The sequence below is a fragment of the Tenebrio molitor genome, chromosome 5, assembly GCF_963966145.1.
Source record: "Tenebrio molitor chromosome 5, icTenMoli1.1, whole genome shotgun sequence".
Lineage (NCBI taxonomy): Eukaryota > Metazoa > Arthropoda > Insecta > Coleoptera > Tenebrionidae > Tenebrio > Tenebrio molitor.
In genome coordinates, this window is record NC_091050.1 from 12,686,493 (window position 1) to 12,708,204 (window position 21,712).

At 39.7% G+C, this 21,712-nt stretch overlaps 2 protein-coding genes across 3 annotated transcripts in view; one reads left to right on the top strand and one right to left on the bottom strand.

Annotated features, from left to right (window-relative positions):
* LOC138130385 (uncharacterized) overlaps window positions 1-21,712 on the top strand; it is a 49,342-nt gene that overhangs the window by 5,833 nt on the left and 21,797 nt on the right. The gene's annotated exons all lie outside the window — the stretch shown is intronic.
* Axs (Abnormal X segregation) lies at window positions 1,201-21,020 on the bottom strand. Of its 2 annotated transcripts, none has more exons than XM_069046827.1 (10): window positions 20,896-21,020; window positions 20,127-20,279; window positions 13,414-13,625; window positions 12,966-13,359; window positions 8,838-9,013; window positions 7,735-7,893; window positions 7,181-7,388; window positions 6,906-7,126; window positions 6,242-6,856; window positions 1,201-1,458 (listed from the first exon to the last, which is right to left on the bottom strand). In XM_069046827.1, exons 1-10 carry the CDS (start codon window positions 20,960-20,962, stop codon window positions 1,390-1,392), a joined length of 2,274 nt encoding a protein of 757 aa, XP_068902928.1. In that variant the 5' UTR covers window positions 20,963-21,020; the 3' UTR covers window positions 1,201-1,389. The 2 variants fall into 2 exon arrangements, with proteins under 2 accessions (XP_068902928.1, XP_068902927.1); XM_069046826.1 differs by lacking the exon at window positions 1,201-1,458 and adding an exon at window positions 4,272-5,342.

The window sequence follows — 21,712 nt, forward strand, 5'->3', positions numbered from 1 at the left end:
CAACTATGTAATAATATTTTTACACAAAAACACGTTGAAAATCTTCCACCAACTCTCATTTAAATAAATAAGTGATTAATTGTCAATGTGGTCATAACGATAACCACTAATTACCCATTTCAGCTCAATCCAACTATTGTCAGTGTAATTTCCAACACCTTAATCAACAACACTCGCCATGACAAATTTTCTGATTTTTAAGAAGTTATCGATCTCCTCCTGCCACTCGATTTGCATTTCATCCGGTTTTTTACCTCCTAATTGCATCACGGGCTTGGTTAAAATGCAGTCAAGACACCGATACCGCATTTGCATTTTAACATTCATCCTCGGCTCCCACAACGACTAAATAGCGTAAAATCGCGACATTGAAGGCGGTGACTCACAAGGTCTTCTCTAAATTCGTGGCTAACGGAAGTCATTGTAGAGGTGTGGTGTGGTATTTAACTAGTGGGACAATTCCAAAAATTGTGCAGACATTTTTCCACTCGAATTAATTGTCTGGCAGGAATTCGCTGGCTGCGGCTGATAGATTGGGCCGGGAGATGAAGGAATGACAATTCTGGGTGTTTCACGCGAGTGCAAATGAAATCTGTGCGGCGTTAATCTCTTTGCAAATGTTAGTTAATTAGATCCCAACTAATTTCCCACTTTTAATTATGATTTGGGGATTATCGCCGCACTCCATCACGCGTTGTATCAGATTTTTACTTCTTGAGTTGGCGCTCTGCACGCGAGAGTTAGAGCTAGAGGGCCAGCCCGTTCCGGTATTTATTAGCATTCTGCCTCACTTTTCGCCCTCTAATCCGCAAGATTTATAGAGGGCGTTTTTAATTATCATACGCCAGGTAGAAGTATCGGATGCGTTCCGGTCGCATCGTTAAAACCGAACCGTAATATTTTTTTCGACGCAGTTTTAATTAAAATCAAGGATTATTTCCTTCTCCCCCGTTTTTTCGCCGCATCAATTTCGTTTTATGCCGCCTTTGAACTTTACGATTCGGGCCCGGTCATCTTTTTTAATTAACAAACAAATAATAAAAATATCTGAGGCTGGCGCTGTTTCACGTAGCGATGAGATAAGATGCGATCTGGGCTTAATTAAATATGAAAAATTTTCGCCGAGTCGGTTCCCACCCCCGGCCTTGGCGATTTGCATGCGGGAATGGGGGCAGGAGTGTTTCCTGCAATAAATTTGGCAACGTTCCGAATGATTTACTTTTTCTATGCGATACAAAACTGTACAAAAATGTTACACGCAATGTAGACACTGTCCCACCCAGGAGCTCCACAGGTGCGTCGATATCGCAGGATAATTCGTCCTGGCGGGCACACCACCCAGACACGCACCGTGACGATCGATACGAAAAATTCCATCCCCTTCAATTATTAACGGCTGTGGGTCCCGTGTATTGTTTTGAACTTTCTCGTTAGCAGACGTCGACTTTTCTGAGACCTCTGGAACAGACGAAAAGGAGAAACAGATAATCAAATCGCGAAACTTCAAACTAACTTTGTTCTTGTTTATTTTCAATTTGTCTAAAATGTGTACATCGGGCGGGATTCGATAAACGACAATAAGTTTGTTACACACAAAAAAGATTCTTATAAAGCACATCCGCCGCACAACTTTTACGGCGGACATAAGTTGCAGCTCTGATAAAACCTAATCCGCTTTTTGGGGGCCCGTCCTGCGATTTCAAAAACTCACGCTAAATATGGTTTACGGGGCGTTTATTTGGTGGCGGTTTTGGAAAATAACGCCGCTTTTAAATCGCAATAATGTCATCGCGCTCGGCCAACCTTAAAGGGATCAGTGGCGCCACCGACCACCGGGCTTTCCGCTGGTTTATGAGCGGCAAAAGCTCGCGTGAAGAACTATTCTGCTCCCGGTTGGGTAGTTTCGGTGCAGTTTCATTAATTTAGCTAATTTTGTAATTACATTGAGAGCAGTCATTTTCATTAAAGCGATTAAGTGACGCTTCTTTTAAAAGAGATCTGTAAGCTCCACAAAGCTCGAAAACGCTCCTGAATTTGTGGCCTGGCGCTTCAATAGTAATTCTGAATTACTGTTGTACGTTGGGAATTGGTGATGTTAGAAAAATGTTTGATTTTTTACTTTCAGTTGTGTTACAAAATCCTTTTTGTAATTTGCCTCCATTTTGATTCTCTAGTAGACATATTAACGAACGCGACGTCATCATCTGCGATGTCGTTATAGCCATTAATTCACGGCATATTTTACGAAAATTTTTAGGTTGTCAAAGCTTGATGCGGAATTATCTTGTCATGCATGTCAGTTTAAATTAGAAAATGTGTCAAGAACAGGAAGTGTCCAGTGGAAAAATTTGACCGTATTTTTAGCAATTTCAGGTATTTCAAGCGGCGTACATGCAAGATTTACTTGATTATCTTCCATATTCGTGTTTTGTGACAGAATTTGGAGAAAACAAAAGGCGACTAAATCAAATTTTTACTTTTAAAATTAAGACATTACCAACCGTCACAAAAATCCCTAAATCGACTAAAGTGAACATTTTTTGTTTAAAAACGGCTTAAAAAGGGTAAATTACAAAAAATAGTACCTATAAAAAAATCGTTTCATCAGATCTTGAAGCACTCATTCTTTAAAATAACTCGTGGCTACGCCACTCGTTTTTTAAACTTGAATTCGGTGCTTCAAGAATGGTCTTATGAAACTTGTTTTTTAATATACTATTTTTTACCACCACGTAAAATCAATCATTTCTGGTTGGATCTGATTTATTTTTTTTACATTATTTGTCAACTTTAAACGAGTTGCTTTGCAATATTGCTTAAAAATGGAATTCTCCAGATATTAATACCACAAATCTCCAAAGAAAAGTTTACTTTTTCCCATTTTCATATTTTTAAATTAAGAAAAAAAAAACAATCGGAATGACTGTTGTTTTTCGTTTCTTGTTTTATAATACCTATTTATGATACTAGTGTGAAAAGACAAGCTTGTGAAAGTTTACATACAAGTGCTTTAATCGTACTTTTCACCCAAGGGTCGTACAAAATGTTTTCTCTACGAACGTTAAACTATTAAAAAATTAAATTTTGAATTTGTAATCAAAGCATCTGAAAAATTGCTGTACCTAACTAAAGTAACGAGAGTTTGTTTTTATAGTTTTTTTTTACAAACAACAGCCTTAATTATTAATATGTCTCCAAGATTTGAAGAATTTTTGATTTGATTGTATATCTTATAATTTCTTTACACTAGTGCGAAAAGAACAGCTGTTTTCGCACTCGTGCGTTAAAGTGGCGTTTATCAAACTGAAATGACAACCGAAAAGTGTGATTTTTCGATCGTGAGCGGGAAAAAACTACGCTTCTGTGAGACGCAATTTATTATTTTACTTTGACAGTTTATTTTTATTTTAAACATTGAAATTGTGTACCACTTAAGAATATTTAATTATTAAGTGGTTATACCAATGAATTTGACATTGCTAAATGTTAATTATTGCTAACCATTAGTCTAATAAGGGTAGATTTTTCTATTTTTTTTTATTTTCAATAAAAATACATAATCACCATTTAGAACAATTTTTTTCTCTCGCGATATGTTGTCTGGAACAGCTTTTTTTCGGACTAGAATAATTGTTTTTGTTAATAAAAATTTCTTTAACCAAATTTCCTAAACACAAATTTCTAATACATATTAATTCATTAATCATTAATTTAAAGGAAAAACAAATATTTTGTTTATTTTTGAAACTATGGGGCGTTCAAATAAAACTGTGGTCAAGTGTACGTTGACAAATTTTACAAACGCCCATTATCTAGCATAGTACCTAACATTTAGCTAAGTGACAAACCATTGACTTTCCGTCTTAAATCTCTTATTTCCACTTGCTTAAATCATTTTGTAATATGAGATTTTAGTTACTTACTTGAAAAAACTTTCGAAAAAAATAGAGGAGCGTAAAATGAAAATCGAAAAAATTTTACCTCAAATTTGAGGTTATACTTGCCAAGAGTGACAGGCAATAGCTACGAGGTTTCATAAGCTATAAATATAATTTGTGAGAAAGGATTTTATTTAGACACCTGACACAATTATTACACTTTGGCTAATTTCCAAAAAAAAAAAAAAAAAATCAAGAGAATTTTAAGCGTAACGATACTGTTTCATGCAATATGTTGTTATTTTCATGGAATTTACTATTTATAACATTATAAATAAATAAAGTACTTATTCTAAGAATTAGCTAGGGTCACTAATCTAATAAAAAAAAATATAATAATCCAAGTATATTTTATTTTTATTTTAGAATTATTATTAGAGGTACAGAAAAATATTAATACTTAACGGTAAAGGCTTCATTTTTTCTCTAATTAAATTAACATTTAATTTTATCAGTCAAGAAAAACTTATCGACTCATAATATAATAATAATAAAAATAAATAGTTTTTGTAAATAAAATACCTTGTCAGTTTAAAGAAGACGGTCTAATTCATCCTCTTTAATGTACAGTCGCGAGTATTAAATCTTGGTCGTCAAGGTCATTTTGAAATTTCCCGCTGCTGTCACAAATTAAAAATTTTGCCTGCTTAATTAGGGCCAATGTCAATCAAACGTCAATAAAAAAAAATTGTCAAAGTTTTATTCTAAACATTCAAAATTATAACCCCAATTTCATATTTTAACAGAGTAAAAATTATTTCGCTGATAGAGAGGGATGTGTCAGAAGCTAGGGTGGCAACCCAGTTGGGATTTCCAAAAAGCTGACAAGATCTTGACAAGACAAGACAAATAGAACTTATTAGAGGTTATGCCCGTTTCACACTATAGAGCACTTTCCGTTGCGTCAAAGAATGACCTTGACGACCAAAATTTATTGCTCGCGACAGTATAAACCATTCACGATTATTTCAAATTCGGACTATCTATGAAAATCTGACATTTTAGTTGGCAATATTGTGATTTGTCTTAATAAATCTATTTTAGGTTATAAATGAACCGAACACTGCTCCCAAGTTGTTACATTTTTTAAATAATTGAACGCATTAGGAACAATAATCGTAAAATTGTAATTGAAATGAAACATATATATTTGTAGGGCAGTTCTGGGTAAATTCTTATTAACTAAATTAATGACGGAATTGACAACAATGCGAATATTTAAAAACGAAACGTCATATGACAGGACCTGACGCCAATCTAACAAAAAAATATCGCGGCCTCCTGCGTGTTTAAAATAATCGTGAACGGCATATATGTCCTATGATGTGTATTTTAATTTTCATTTTCCTTATTTTTATTAAGGATGATCAAGTGACGGAGAAATTTGCCTCGCCTGTATATTGTCTGGAACAATTTTTACCAAATATTAAAAATGAAGACCTTTGTCAGATCTTGTGAAGGAACATTTTGCAGGTGTAAAATAATAGTTTTCAATATATTCTTTCAAACAAAGAAACAAAACTAAAATCACAAATCAGTATTTAGTTTAGTTTAATGAAATTTGATTTGTCGTCAAATTTCCTTCACTTTAACGAAAACAATCGAGTTTTCAACAAAACTTGTATCAATCGGTATATTCTTGTCACTTTTAAACGCAAAACACCTAATTCACAAGACAATAACTAGGGCCATTGCAATGTCAAGCCTGAAATTAAAAAAAAATCTTTCGTGACGAATTTATTTAACCTGCAGCGAAAATTCTTCCCTTAAATTAGCCTCGAACCTACCATTCGAAAACGTCCATCTTGGCGCGGCCATCATTCCGGAAGAATTACAGGCCAATTACCCGGAAAACGTTGAATTTCCACAAAATCCACCGTACCACCTATTAGGGAAATTGCTCCACCCGGACCTGTGCCAAGCCGCAAATTATTGAACCCGGCTACGCCACTGCCTACCCTTTCCGATTCGGAAAAACTCCGCAGGAAAACATCGAACATTCCGCTTCAATATTGCATCGGCGAACTCTCGGCGAACCCCTGAACTTTTCATGAGGCCGTGAACAGGTGACGATTTTCTCTGAGTGCTCGGGCAAAAAAAAAATGGAAACGGCTCGCGGCAATCCCACACCCCCGCAGACGCACCCTCATCCGAGCAACAAGTATCGGCGAAATCAAAATATCGCAGACGAAATCGATAGCGTCCCCTGTTTGTTTCCGGGGTAAACAATCTTGGCCCGCCGCTCCCCGCACAAACACCCCCAACCGCCGTCCCCGACGCTAATTCCGCCCCCGACAACTCACCTCGAACTTGAGGGCTTGCTTCGAGTCGTAGTTCTTCTTGGCGAGCGCCACCCTCACCCACTCGGGCTTGTCGGAGATGGTGATGTGGAGCAGGTAGCGCACCCCGAGCAGCAAGTGCTCCAGGAAGACGAAGAACAGCACCCACTCCACCTGGCCGACGTCCGGGGCGCTTCTCTTCAGCTCGGGACTGAGACACAACAACCCGCAGTTGGTCATTATGGACATGGCCCCCAAGATCTCGAAGCAGCGCTGCCAAGCTCCGATGTCCTTGACCGGGCGACTCATCGGCCGCTGGAAGATCTTGCACAGCTTGAAGGCGTCGGCTCGGATCTCCAGGATGTTGTTGAACAAAGCCCAGAACGCAGCGACCGGATACACCGGAGAGAAGAGAAAGACGTAACCGAACTGGATGAAGAGCTCCAGGTAGTCGTCGTAGGTGCCTTCGTAGTCCTCCATCTCGCCTTCTTTGGTCGCATCCGGGAGTCTCGAGTCATCTATGGGGATCTGGGGTAGGGACTGGAGGACAGGAGCGAGTTGCTCTTCAGTCGGGAACTTGTAAAACTTGGACTTGGGGCGCTTCTTCGAAGAGAACAAGCGCTTCTTCAGCGCGGCAAACTAGAAAACAAGGTTGGGTCAAGTCGACCGACAGACCACACCCACTCACTTTGGATCCGTAGTATTTGAAGGCCAAAGGTAGGAGTGCTTCTTGGAGGTGGCTGATCAACTGGAAGATGATCAGCATGGTCTTGAGTTGGCTCCGAAGCATGTCCATGTCTCTGATGATGAAGGCGATGTAGAACAAAGACATGAAGTTGTTGACGAACTCGAAGAGGACTAGTTTGGTGACTCGGTGGCGGTCGTACTGCGACTGAGTCCTGTGGTTCTCTGCAGGAGTGGGTCAGTGACTTGGGGGACGAGATCGAGGAGTGTTGAGCTTACCCCACTCGGTGAGAAAAGTGGCCAAAACTCGATAGTAACAGTTGACGACGTAGACTAGAATCGAGTAGACTATGCTAGGTACGAGGATGACGTAATCGTCGGACGCGCGGGTCTGCTTGAGGTATTCTTCGGCCCAGAAGGAGGCCAACATCATGACGAAGGCTGCCACCAAGCAGAGGAACACGATGGGGATCGACACACAATACATCTGCGCTCAGGAGTTTTATTATTATGAATTTTGTCTGGGTGAGGATTCGAAGGATTGTTTATGTGCGACGAGCGAGGCAATCCGAAGTGTCAGAGTTGTGATATTCAATGAACAGTGGAGAAATTTACGAGGTGGTAAAAGTTCGAACCCCTCCAAAAAAAAAAAAGATTATGATATACACGAGTGGCGAAAAACGATATTTTATCAGGAAAGGGGAGCTAGAAAATGGAAGCCAGATTGAAGTCGAAAAGTGGATTACAGATGTAAATACCGCCCCATTCACCGGAAGAAGCGCCTGGATGAAAGGGGCGATATTAGAAAAGAGGCGGCCGCACCTCGTACCCACCTTCATGTACGTGAAGTACCTCGGATGCTGCGGCTGGAGCTTCCCGGTGACGGCGTCGTAGCCCATCGAGCCCCTGAAGTTAGGCCGGGGCTCGTCCAGACTCGTCATGCCGATCGTGCCCCATCTGAACGCCAGCTCGTTGCTCTTCCTCTTCCATATCTGGGAGGAGAAGGAAAAACCGGGCGGGAATTAATTAAGCGACCTCCGGACAAAAATCCGACACTCTGTTCGGGAGCTCCGTTTATAATTCGCGGAGGGTTAATCCGCGAAAATAATTCGGCACGGCTGCATCGGAAGGGCGTCTTTGTCGAGGGTTAATAAGAGTGTCTAAACTGAGAGGCCGAAATACAAAAAAGCCCCCGTCGCACGACTACAATGGATGGATGACGCGGCGGCGTCTCGGAGATAAATGGGATTCGTTTCGGCGGAACGTCACATTTCGAAACTTTCCATAATGGATCACTTTCCGTTTTATTTCGAGTGGGGGCGGGGGTCGCGACACCTTACTCGGAGCGCGGACCCGCTGGAGGAGGCGTAATTGGAATGCGACTGCTAACACGACATATCCATTAGGGGCCGTGCACCAGGTAGACCGATCGCGCGACGCCCAAGATTTGCATGGAAATGCCATCAACTTCGCACATCTACATTCGCACCCCACGCGAGGGCCTCCATTCATACCCCGATTCTCAAAACGCCGCCCAACGCCGGCATTTACCTTACATAATACTGAAAAGAACACGTTTTTAGATTTTATTTGAAGAGTCATCGCGACCAAAGAAATATCCCTTATCGATCTTCGCTTTGATCAAATAGTGGCCATTACAGCTTGTCATGTTGGGTTTTCATTAAATCCCCTCGAGCGCCGCCCCACCCTCCTCCACCCTTTAAAAATGAATTTTCCGACATGTGACGCGCGTCTGCACCCTTCGATCGCCGACAGTCCTCGAGAAAAACCCGCGAAAATCCCGCACATTCTGTCGCCGCCCCCAAACTTCCCGACGACGAAATTAGCTGGAGGACGTTAAAGTTTGGCGAGATAAGACCCGAGCCGCACTTCCGCATAAATTGAAGCGTGAAAAGCGACGACGTCAAGGGCTCACCTCGAGGACGAGAGTCACCCACACCACGTTGAAGACGCAGAAGAGCGACATGGTGTCGGAGTAGACCATCAGCTGGAGGAGGCCGCACAAGACGGGAACGATGAGGGTGGCGGTGTAGTAGCCGAGGAAGGTGAAGTAGAGGGCTATGGCCTCGCCGAAGTACAGACGGATCTCCTCTGGAAAAGAAAAAGGTGGATCAGCGGCGGGATCTCGTAATTGTGTCCGTAATGGGATAGCGCTAACTGAAATTAACCCGGAGAATTTTAATTGGCCGCCGTTCGGGGATATTCCCGGAGTTCTCCCAATTATGGACGGCGAAATTCCCGGGGGGAACGGAGGCCGGTCCTGGCGTGTTCCAGGTCAGGACGGCACTGGCAACAAAGTGTCTTCATATTTCAACTAGACCGAACAAAAAACTAATCTCTCCTTGATATCCCCTTTTGTTACTTTCACTACCAATAACCACCATTAACTTGGTAACGTACGTTGGGTTTTATTTTTTGAACTTGAAGGTACCGTATGTTTAAAAAAAATATACGATCAAGAGTGGCCGTGAAAAACAAACCCATCGAAAACGTGTTGCGCAACTTTACATCATTAACACATAGCCACAGAGTCAAGATTCACATGACCTGACTTTTAATTTGCGAATTACAGTGTTGTTGGACCGTATTTGCACGGCGACTCGGTCAAATCTTGGTAACGGTGAGTCATTCGTATAGGAACCGTTCGCAAAACAGAAGGTTATGTTTTCCAATGTCTCCTTTTTTAACGCCATTCTTGAAGAAACATTAATGAAACACTTAGTAATGCTTAAATGAGTTAAATGTAATAGGTACAAAGTGATCAAAAAGAAAACAAAGCTAAGCAGGCGTTGCAAATTATCGGTCACGTCGTAGCGGAATCCTATGCAAATAAGCGTGCAATGCAGGGGCGTAGACAATTTGTGGTCTCAAACGCTACTTTATAATAGATCATAAAGTCTGTTTTTTTTGTAATCAATTGTCAAAGTGTTGTCAAGTTGGCAGAAAATTCGAAACACTGAATTTTATAAATCACGTTTGGAACAGTGACTTTTGAAATTGTCACCGATTGTCACATTTGACAATTTAAATTTAAATTAAACACGTGTCTCAAACTCATAAACATATGCAACATAACCTCAATAATGATCTAGAGAAAATCTAGGGTGAAACTGAGATAGAACTAGACCAAATGTCAGTGATTTTTTAATATACACTTTGGTCTTTTACTGTGTTTTGCCATTGAAAACCGTGAATTTTAGAATTATAATTGTGCACTTTATTATTATCATCTGATAATGGAGAAAATTTAGAAAATAAACAAGAGCAATATTGTACATTCATAAGAATGGGTAATTTACCAGCTTTATGGCCAAACGCGACGCCACTGGTGAGAAGATTTTTCGGTGAAATGTCAAACAAACGTCAGTTTTAAAGTAACGGTATTGATGTTAACCTTGAAAATAATTTTCGATTTCGGCAAAGTTTACGGACGCTTCCTGTCATTGTGAACAACAATTATCCCAGATAAGTGGTAAAATGAGTTTTACAATTGAAGAGAAAGCATTAATTATTGATAATTAATTAATTAATAATAGAGTTTTCGAGAGGTAGGCAACCAATAGCACGACTGTATAGCAAGTATACATACATCGTGTACGATTAAGCTAAGAGAGACGTTTCAATAAAACAAAAGATGAGGTAGCACTCTTGATTTGTTTTCTTGTTGATCACTCTGTACGTTTAACATCAAAAGCGAATTTTTTTAGCATTTTCGTACAAGGATAAATTGTAATTTAATTTAGTTTCATTTACGAATGGAAAAACAACTACATAGATGTAAATATAAAATTTATCAATTTTTACAGTTCATAGTTACTGTTTACCCGGTCGTAGAAAAAATAGTGTATGTAACTCACTCGTATTCATTACGACACTCACCTACGGCTCGTGTCGTGTCGTAATTCTCATACTCGTGTCTTAATAGCCATCATTAAATGCTTGTTGCATAATATACTATTAGGATTTAAAAAAAATGTCCAACTGATACAATAACACTCATTTTTCACAAAGATAACTCTTTTTATGTCCATTTCAAAATTGCATCACACATATTTTAGTTACAAGGGCAGTCATGTGAATTTTTAGTTGAAAGAGCTTCATCTCGCTTGATTCGAATTGAAAAACGCTCATTTCTATGATTGACATCTTTATTCCGAAAGATTGTCACAGCAAAAGACTAGGAAACAATTTTGTTCCTCGACACAGTCACATAAAACACTGATATATTTTATGTAACGATGTTGAACTGCTTTACTCTCCTTTGAAAAAAGTTCTTTGTTCCTCGAGACTCTCATTTATTCTGTCGCCAACGCTCTAACGTCTATGAATGCAACTAAGATGTCGTTTTCATTTTTTACAACAAACAATAACAATCACCGGAGTTAGATCTGGCGGATAAAGGAGTCACTGCTGCTAATGAACTAAATTTTTGTTACTATGGTCGGGAAGTTATAGATGTGGATTGGGGGGGACTTGTCGTTAAGTTGGCACTAGCAGAAAAAGTAACCAGGCGCGCTTATAACGTATTTGGAATTTATGACAGATTTGTCACTAAAGTACAGTTCACTCATGAATTTTAAGCGACCTTGAGTTTGACAATCCACATCTAAAACGTTTTTACTATAGATACTTTAATATTTTGATATCGATTTAATACGAGTATTTTAACTTTGGATCAAATTGATGAACTCAAGTTTCATTCATTGTAAATACTTAATATAAAATCCATCTGAATCCTGAACAATGACGACTAAACTTAGATATTTATCAAACACACTTCTGATTTGGTGTTATGATTTTGGATTGCCAAAATTTTTGCTGCGCTATCTGCTCAAACTTTACAACTCTGCTATAAATTTCACTATCACGGTTTAAATCAAATGCTTAACGATTTTCCAATTAGTCAATAAATGATAAACTACCCCGTATCAGTAATTCCATATTTTCTGTGTCCGACACCTCCGTTCTAAAAGAAATCAGGCTGGATGAGCCACGCGTCCGACCAACAAGAAAAAATATTTTTTAAAAAAGAACACAATGCTTCATTTTAAAATCTTAAAAGCGGGATAAATCAGGTCTAGTAGCAATCGAACAGAATTTCAATAAAACTCTTCACGGAGCTGTAACTCTTTCCATCGTAATAGAGACGTCTTTGCAATAAAGCCGTTGCCATTCGACACTATCACACCTGAACCCCTTGGAACGCAATTTCTTTGTCTTTCACGCCCATCAAAATAAAATTTATAAGAAATGCAGATAACACTAGATTTAATCAAAATTAATTGAATTCATACTACGTATCTGTCCACATCCGGGGAATTTATTTTGCGCCAGCAGATCCATCCCTACATGACAATCCGCCGGCGTTCGCCGCCACCGCACAATCCCCACGACCGGTCCCCGCTAATGTCCTGCCCCCCGATTAATAAATCGATTTCCCTTGCATTCGACGTCGCCGCGAACTTCTCGAATAAATTTCACGGTCTTTGTCCTCTTCCTCCTCCTCTTCGTCCTTTTTTTTTCACAGCCCGTTAGCACCGCTGAAAAGCCGCAGACGCGCTACCAAATTGATTCGGTTCAAACGTCCGCAAACAGCGGAGTGCCGTGTAATTGCGCCCCCGTCGGACACTTTCATTAGCATTATCGGGGCGGAAGGGTTGGCTGCGGCGGTGGCGGCGGCGCTAATTCCCGCACTAAGATCGCCATTTACAACCGCGACACGCTCGACTCCTTCTCGCCCTCTAATTGCCGCTTTAATGAACGCCATGCGCCCCATACAGCGATAGCTCACGCGTGTTAACACGTCATTATGTCGGTCGCTGATGGGACTCGTTATCTCCGGTTAATCGCCGAGACGCGACCTTAACGGCCCTTATCGCCGCGGGGGGATTTTTGCTGCGTTGTTGTTGTTACTATTTTCGGCGGCGGAATTTTCCGGGGGTTGGGAGCGCTCCGGGCGCGAAGAATAATCTATTTCTGGAGCGACTCAAAAGAATCAAACTGGAAGGCGGAAACAAACAACACAGTTTTCTTGTGGACTCACCGATGGGCTGCTCCCCGAACGGCGACATATACCACTTCTTGCCCAGCTTCTTGAGGTGCTCCTGGTCGTGCAACGGATACACCTTCATGATGATTTTCCACTTGACGCACACCTGAAATATCGACTGGCCCTCGTACAGCGCGTACGTGGGGTACCCCGGGATGTGCTCGTCCTCGGCCAATGCCCTGATGTTCTCCAGCTCGTGCCTCACTATCGTCTGCCTCTCGGCGAGGGTGAGCAGGTCGTCGACGTGCATCCCCTCCGGGACGAAGTCCTCCAGCTGGTTCACCGTGAACTCCCGGATCACCCCGGATTTGTCCACCTTCATCAGTTCCATCTCCTCGGCTGTCTCCAGGAACTTGATCTTGGAGGCGGACAGGTGCAGGACCCAGCCCTGCGATGCTCCGGATTAGTCCTGACGGGGACGCGTCAAACAAGCGACACTTACGTCCTCGGGGTCGGTCGGTTGACGCATCACGATCAGTTCGGCGCCCCCGTCGCGACGCTTACCCCGGATTTTGTCGATCAGCCATGTCAAGGTGTTCTCTTTGATGTCGGACGCCACTTTCAGCACCAGATAGGTGGGGGGCAAGGACGTGCCCTCGTCGAACTCGTCCGACATCACATCAGACGCGTCTAACTGCTGTTTGCTCATTTTACCTGAGGAAAAAACATTTTATCGATGGGAGTACAGAAAGCGACAGTTGTGGCGAGCTAAATTAGACAGTGTAGGCAACCAACAGTACACCAAATTAGTTCTGGACACATTATGACCCAACCATATACAATCTAATCACAAAAAAAAATAGGGCTGCTACAAATCGGTTCGTTTGACCCTGTCATGCATTCGCCCCGGAGGAAATACTTAGACAATTGTTTAAACAATTTCTAGAAAGTGTTAAAGCTTTGAATGACTCTAAAAACGGGATTTTCTATTTTAACACTTTCTACGAATTATTCAAACAATTTCCTCAGGATTTCCTTCGGTGCAAATGTACAATAGGTTGTGTTGAACCAATTTGTACCACTTATACAGGGTGTCTCAGCTAAGACTTTCGAGTCTAATAACTCAGTTATTTTCCAGCGGATTTTTGTGAAATTTAAAATGCAGATATTTTAGACGGTGAAGAATAAAATCCCATTAATGCAATCACCCAAGTCTTAAAAACGTAATTTTTACATACCTTTTTAAAATGTTGAATCAATTAAGATTTACATAAAAAATTGATCGTCAATAAAAAATGCTGTAGGGAAAAACTCGTCCTTGAAAGACGTCTGGTTTGCAAGAAAAAAGCAAAAAACTGTGTTAAACGTGGCTGCAAATGCAAAAACGTAGACGCGTATGAAACAAACGCGCAATTTTGCAGAATTTTGGTCATCCCTTTTCGCAGAAGCGCAGGTGACATATTTGACGTTTATCTTGCTAACCTTACAAAGTTAAAGACAACATTTGGGTATAATTTGTTATACTGAATGCTTTAATTCTTCCATAAAGGACTAAAACACGATCGGGATATTTTAGCAAGGTAATTTAGTTCACGTACGCTTCCTGTGTCTTCAAATAAATTGACGACTCTCTTAACCTTACATTTTGTAAAGCCTACATTTGGATAGTGTTCCACGAGAAAACGCGCTCTCCATAGGCAATTTTTTTTCCTTTTTCAACAATATTGAAATTTCTGCCGCTGTAATCTATTTTTAGAGTATTTTCAATAAATTTTCACAATTTAACGTTTCTAATAAAGCGCGCCCAATTTTGACAGACTTTAAAGGGTGTACAAAATGTTGCTTGGCAATTAATCATCAATTGTTTCAAAAGGTAACTGCTCAAATACCTTCAAATTTTACATTAAATTTTTAAGGACAAAATCTAATCTTTTCGTAGAGTCAGACAAGTGATTTACTTAATTGTTTGTGTAGACCCCTATTTTTTAATGTTTAACAATCTAATAATAATTGCGCATGATTTTCGATAAAGGAAACGTGTTAAAATTACATTTTTTAACTTGAGGTAATTTTATTATTACTAATTAAACCCACACGGTCTAAAATATCTGCATTTTAAATTTCATAAAAATCCGTTGGCAAATAACCGAGATATTAGGCTCGAAAGTCTTAGCTGAGACACCCTGTATATTTTTGTACTCTCAGAATTAATTCGACCGGACTAAATGTAGATTCTTAAGACCGTAAAAAAAACAGTACAACATTATTTGTACCCACCAAGTCAATCTGTCACTGGTCGCGTCGCGACTTATGTTCGTCACTGTACCTTATCAACACTTAATTAAAAACAAACACTTGAGATTGATTTTGTTCTTGTTCTTTGGTCGAGTACTAACTATTCACCTTTCTACTCGCCTGAGAGATAATTTTTTTGTCCGAACTCCATAAATCCGGCAGCACCGAATATTTAACTTATTTACACGATCGTAAAGTCAGTCGAAATGTACGAACGATTAAACACGCTCGCTAGGTATGTGGACAACTGTTCGTTTCGCTCTGTCATTCCTGTGCGTAAAAAGCAAACAAAATTCTACATAAACCCACGCCGGAATCAACAATAAAAAAATCACTCATTCCAGTTCTATTTCAGCGAATGATCCACATTATTGCTGACCTAGAACTTAACCTGGCTGATTAAACCAATTTCTATTTCTGGCTGCGTCTGGATCTTTTGTCCCTTTATTTATTCCATTCAATTATTTACCATCCGCGCTGCGACTGAAGCCGCCTTCACACGTCGCCGATTCGTCACCCGCGCTGCGAGTAAAGCCGCCTTTACACGTCGCCGATTTGTCACCTGCTCTTTGATTTTTCTCGTATTTATGTGCTATAAAATGTACTGACGCTTTACGTGCGTTTACACACCGCAACGTAATAACTGCGGTGACCGCTGAGGGCAGCGATTTCATAGGATTATGTAGTGTTGTGGTGGTTTCGCTGCGTTGACATTTTCAGCGTATAAATCACCATTTCTGGCGTGGATTTACGGGGCCGGTCACATCCACTATGCAACTTAATAAATCTACACCTAAGGAAAATTAATAGAGGCGAGGAAAGAAAAAATTAATCGAGGCGATAGGAGATCGGTGGTGTTGTCGGCAAAAAGCGTGCGGGGAAAGCTTGCGGTTGTTAAATGCACAATTAATTGTACCCCTGTTTGTGACGTAAAGGTGGGCGCTCACGAGCCAGCACTGCACGCAACGGTTGGATCCGAGTACAATTTTTCTAGATCCGGACACTTTTACTCGTTCGCAATTAACGTGAACCGTGTGTTCGTTAGGAAGTGAAGGAGTTTACGTTTACGACCTATTCAGTATGTTTAACGGCGGCCGTAAATGCCGGAATAAAATTAAATAAATCCGAGTTTGCACGAGTGCAGGTTTAATTGTTTGCCAACGAGAGGAGAACATCTGTGAAATGTCAGATTTCAATTGGGACAATCTTGTTTGTGGCAACGCTGAATCGTGCAACGTTTTACATTCTTGACCGGAACAATAAACTCTGGCGGTGCGAGAAATTGTCTTAAGCGAGACTTTTCCGGTTGACTGACAGATCCACGAAAAGCGATTTCATCTTGTTAGGTATGTGCCAATCAGATGGAAGAACAGTTTTAAGGCGACGTGTGCCGGTGGAGACGTTTCGTCTGCATCGAAAACATAATTCTCTATTTTGCTAAGAATTCGCGGTGGATTCGTTGTTTTTTGAAACGACAACGCTCGTGTTTCTAATTAAAAGTTTTAATGCATATGTACTCAGTACGAGAAGGGCTGTAAAACTGGAAAGGCCAGAAGGACCTTTTTAAAACTTTTGTGAAACACACAACAGTTCATTAGATGTAAATGGAGTCTGGTGTATTTTTTTAATTGTTTTTGAATCACAAGTGTTTCTTCCACCTATTCGTTTTCATCAGAGTAGTTTACGAGCTTTAGAGTTTATCAAATCAATAAGCTATGAATTAAGGGCCATTGCGTAACTTAAGTAACCAGCTAAAAACAAAAAACAAAATCTTGCATGATGAAACACTGCCAACTACTTTATCAGACATTTATTTTCTATTTTCCTTATTTCTTTGTAGCAAATTAAGCTAAATTTGGTTAAGTGCTTGTGTATACATTGCGAAATAAAGTTACTCAAAGTGTATAATCATAGTTATTCACGATATAAAAATCCTAAGGTGTCCTTGGACGATACGATACGGGAAAATAGCATATCTGATCAAGTATCGTAATGTAAAGTTGCGACACGATTATCGCACTAATTTTTTCTTGAACCAAATATGTAATTATTAAATGACGAAAAATAGTATTTCATAAAGCAACATTTTTTATTTCGGTTACGCTTTTATCACAACTGCCAAAATGCAGATGAAGTAAACGATTCAAACCAAGAAAATATTTGATCAGAGATGTTACAGCAAATGAAGCCGTTGCAACTTTGATATCAGCGCAATCACGACAAAAAATATAAAAAATTTACCTTGCATGACACTTTACCGCAGTAGTTGGGTAATATCACTTTACCACTCTAGTGCGGTAAAGTGTGTCATTATGTTTATAAAGCACCTTAATTGGCGCTGTGCAAAAATACCCACAAATTAATTCAATAATTGTGCAAACAATACATTTTGAATGAAATTTTTAACCACGATGAGTTGAAAGGAAAAAGATGAAATATACAGGGTTACTCACGAGAGGCTTCTTTATATGCAACCGAAACTACAGGGTGAGCAACAATAACTGTTTCAGTTGGCAATAAAATTTTTTACATAAAATATTCAAGACTGTGAATTATACCCATTTCGGTTGGTTTTATTGACATTATTGACAGATGGTATACATTTCAAATTTAAACGTCTCGGTTTTTGTAATATTTATTAATAAAATGGTAAAAAGTCACCAAAAGTTACTAGAATTTATTGCCAACTCAATCAGTAATTGTTGCTCACACGGTACAACTTTCAATGGTTTCTAGCTTCTTAAATTTATAAAGTAATAATACTTAAATCAACGATTGCTGGCCCTTAGTGTCTGTCATGTCAGTTTTCACATTTATATTAACTTTTGCTGATAACCTCAATAAAGAGAAACTGTCATGATTAATTAACTTTATTCGCCAAGCTACTTGGATTGCTAACTTATTTCGAATTAAACAAAATATCAAGTTCTATGGGTTTCTTGTATTTTGGGTTGCATACAACGAAAATTTCATCGAAAGTCTCTGTGAATAACTCTGTACAAACATCTTTTAGAATAGATTTCTGGTTAAATACTGATTGGATTTTAAATAAACGTAATGAATCAAAAATGTTTGTTGTTTATAATTTAGGGACTTTCATGGTCATAAATCCATGCGATAATGGGACTTGCCACCGCGGGAAGCAGGTTTATGGTCCACCCCTCAGAGGAAAGTGGACATTCGTGATTTCTGGTGGTCTTTCCAGGGCCGTAATCCTGCAAAGTTGATACTTCAAATAAAGCAAACTTGGACCTTTAAATTATTTGTGTCATTAAAGTTGTTTTATTGATATTCAGTATGTGTTTTCTTATTGTTGACATTTTTTTTCACCTAATATCACAAAACAAATAAGACAGATTTTTGTTAACAACAGAAATGTTTTCACTTTTAAACTAATTTGCTCTCGATTGATGCTGATAAAAGTCACTGTCCTTAAGTTAATTCTGCTAAAAAAAATATTGTATCATACTGAATAGATTGGCTACAAAGTCATTGGTCTCATTTTCTTTGAGGGAATGAGGACATTCTATTATTACTTGTTATGTATGTACTTTTTCTACTTCTTAATAAACCAAGATATTTTTTTGTTTTTCAAAGTCAAGCGTAAGATCTGGTTGTGTTTGATAAAAAAAGCTTAAGAAAAAAAAAGAATGTTATGATTATGAAATTTAAGGGCGCAGTTGACGTATTTTTAAACGGGGAATTGAAAATGTATCGACATTTTTTTACTGCTATTATTTTTTTTTATTAAAGTGGGTAATCAATTGTCAAAAGATCTCTCAATAAAAGAAAATCTTTAAACCTGATTAAAGTTCAACAAAAAATTATCACCGAATCTTAGTTTTGAAAGATTTTATATCTTCTTTCGCATCCTCCTAATCACGATTTCCTAATCGGCTTCCACATCGCTCTAGTTCTTTTACAATAACCTACTTTATATTTTTTATTAGTCTGGCCTCTTCGTCACTTGAAGAATTTTTCTCCAGTGAAGAAGACGTATCTGTGGCAGAAAATTATTTGTCTTTGCCATTACACCACTTCGTTAAAACAGTTTCCCCAGAAATCTGCTTAAAAGCCTTTCTCTTATCAGAAACTGAAGTCCACTTGGCAATTTTTATTTTAGCAAGACGACTTTTAGTCTTCTGCAACGGTCTAATTCTTCGTGCAATTTTTTTAAAATAAAAAATGCGATCAAAGGGAATAATTAAATTTAACTGGACTCGTTTCCACTATTTACTAACTGCACCTTAACTTTCAGCATCAAAGCTTAATTAGCGCAGTAAATTGCTCGCCATACGAGTGCAACACGATAAAAACATCCTACTGAAACTCGCTAATTAAGAATTATTCTAATTAACTGTAAAGGTGTTTGAAATAAAATGTATGAAACTATTTTTGCTACGTAGTGAGTAGTGTGCTTTATGCTAAAATATTTCTTATGGATAAAATATCTCGGCTATTTGGAAACTGGGCCATGAAAGATAGTTATGATTTCAAAGCATTTTAAAAAATTATTGCGAGGGAAATGGGCCAAAATCACATCACATCTCTCGAAGTTGAGAGTTAAAAATACTTTTCGAAGTCTTCACCCATCCGTTCTAAATCGGAGCGCCTCGACGCAATTACCACTTACTTGTCACCTTTTAAAAATAGCGCAAATGCATCAGAAATGCAAATACATCAATCACGGCCGGCGGAAAAATAATAATTACTGCGACCCGATGCTCAACTCTCGTTATATTTTCGCCCAACGACAGGTACGTGCGTCACGAACGTGTGATGAATATTAAACAGCAGATTAGGATGATTAAAGCATGAGAAAAAATTAAAAAAGGTGAATTCGCTCCCGAGATTAGAATCGAAGCGGAAGTAATCTACGGTGGCCATAAATCAAAATGGGGTGAGAGATTCGTCGCCTACCCCTCAGGTTGTGTATGGTCCTGTGTATGGCCCACAGCTTGCTGATGTGGGGGTCGCTTTCTTCATCGGGCCAGGTGTCGTCAAACTCTGGGGGCATTTGTTGCGCCGGCAGTGACAAAGTCGAGCGATTACTGGACATGGTGAGGCAGGAATCTGGAAGGGCAAGAAAGGGACGTCAGCGGAGGGGATTATTAATCGCGGAAAAAAATTAATTATGAATATTTATGCGGGTTAGGCAAGTTGGAAATTAAATTGTTAGGGCACACCACCAACCGCAAAGACCATAATTACCCAAGTTAGTGTTGTGCAAACTTCTGAATTACTTACTCGAACTATTCAAATTACTTTAATTCAGCAAACTTCATGTTTACGGCTTACATAAATAATAGAGCGCCGTCTCATTAAAAATTCAAAATTAGAAAGCGTCATCACATAGGACCGACAAAAACTAATTTCGGGCGACTTATAAATAATTTCTAACCAAGAAAACTGACACGGAGGCGATGTCAACACGCCGGCGAGAGGGCGTCACCGGTCGGCCCTCGTGCAGAACTCTACCTTTCGCTCCGGTTCGGCTGGTCGCCGCCAGATGGACCCGTCGCCGCCCTTCAAAAACCACCCCTAATTAATTCGTCTCAAAGCGAGATGTTTACAAAGGCTCCCAAAGATTAAATTAAACACAAACACGAGGAGAGAGGCTCGTTATTAGCGGTATTTATTAAGCGCCATTTTTAATTCCGCGGGAAAACCAATTAGCTGGGGTACTCACCACGAATTCCTCGACGTACGTCAACCGCGAAACTGTCAAATAATCGTAGCCTAGGAGCGAAGGTCATTTTTCTTCCGTCTTCGGCCTAGAATGCGACAACGAAACTTGTTGGCTGTTGGTCTCGCCACATGAAATTTCTTGTTAATTAATCAGCGGCATGGCGTTCGCGGATTTGTTCAGCTTGAGGAACTGGCTCAGCTTCCTCTTCTGCTACTTGGTGTTCATGTTTCTGGTGATTTTCTACGTGAACGTCAGAGGTAGGGGCGAGTCTGGTGGTGCACCCTTTCAGAGTGACTGTTTCAGACTTGTTCAACAGAATTTCCGACTTGGCAGTGGCGATGTTCGATGACATCGTTTGGAACTTTGACGAGCTGGAGTATGACGTGCGCTTGAAGAAGAACGAGAGGAGCAAGGGGTACTACCCCAAAACCCAAATGATCAAAAACGATTAAATTTTCCAAATTTATAAACCGAGTGTTTGTCGATTAGATTAGAATGCGCGACAGTGACGGATGTAGAGAGTGACGTTGGGGCTTTTTCCAAAATGCGTGCGTCTGAAAAGAGACGAAGCGGTCGCCGCCGCTGAATTATTTTACGTTTTAATAATACATTGTTGGCAGAAAGAGAATGAACGCTGGCAAGGGTGTTCCATTACATTAATTTTCTTTCTTTTCATCTTGATTTATTAAAACTTGTTTTGTTGGCTAATCTATTCTTCATCTTCCGCTAACTCCAGATCGATGAATTTAAACTTTGAGATAATCCCGAGAATAATAAGGTTGTGAAATGAATTCGAAAGGGGAATCCGACCCGGTCC

What these genes read in the sequence shown, in the direction of transcription:
- Axs (XM_069046826.1), bottom strand. Translation starts at nt 20,962, where the DNA reads ATGACCTTCGCTCCTAGGCTACGATTATTTGACAGTTTCGCGGTTGAC. An exon ending in GACCATACACAACCTGAGGG is followed by an intron (nt 13,626 to 20,126) that starts GTAGGCGACGAA and finishes TTTTTTCCTCAG; the next exon opens with GTAAAATGAGCAAACAGCAG. An exon ending in GGGTGACTCTCGTCCTCGAG is followed by an intron (nt 7,894 to 8,837) that starts GTGAGCCCTTGA and finishes TTCTCCTCCCAG; the next exon opens with ATATGGAAGAGGAAGAGCAA.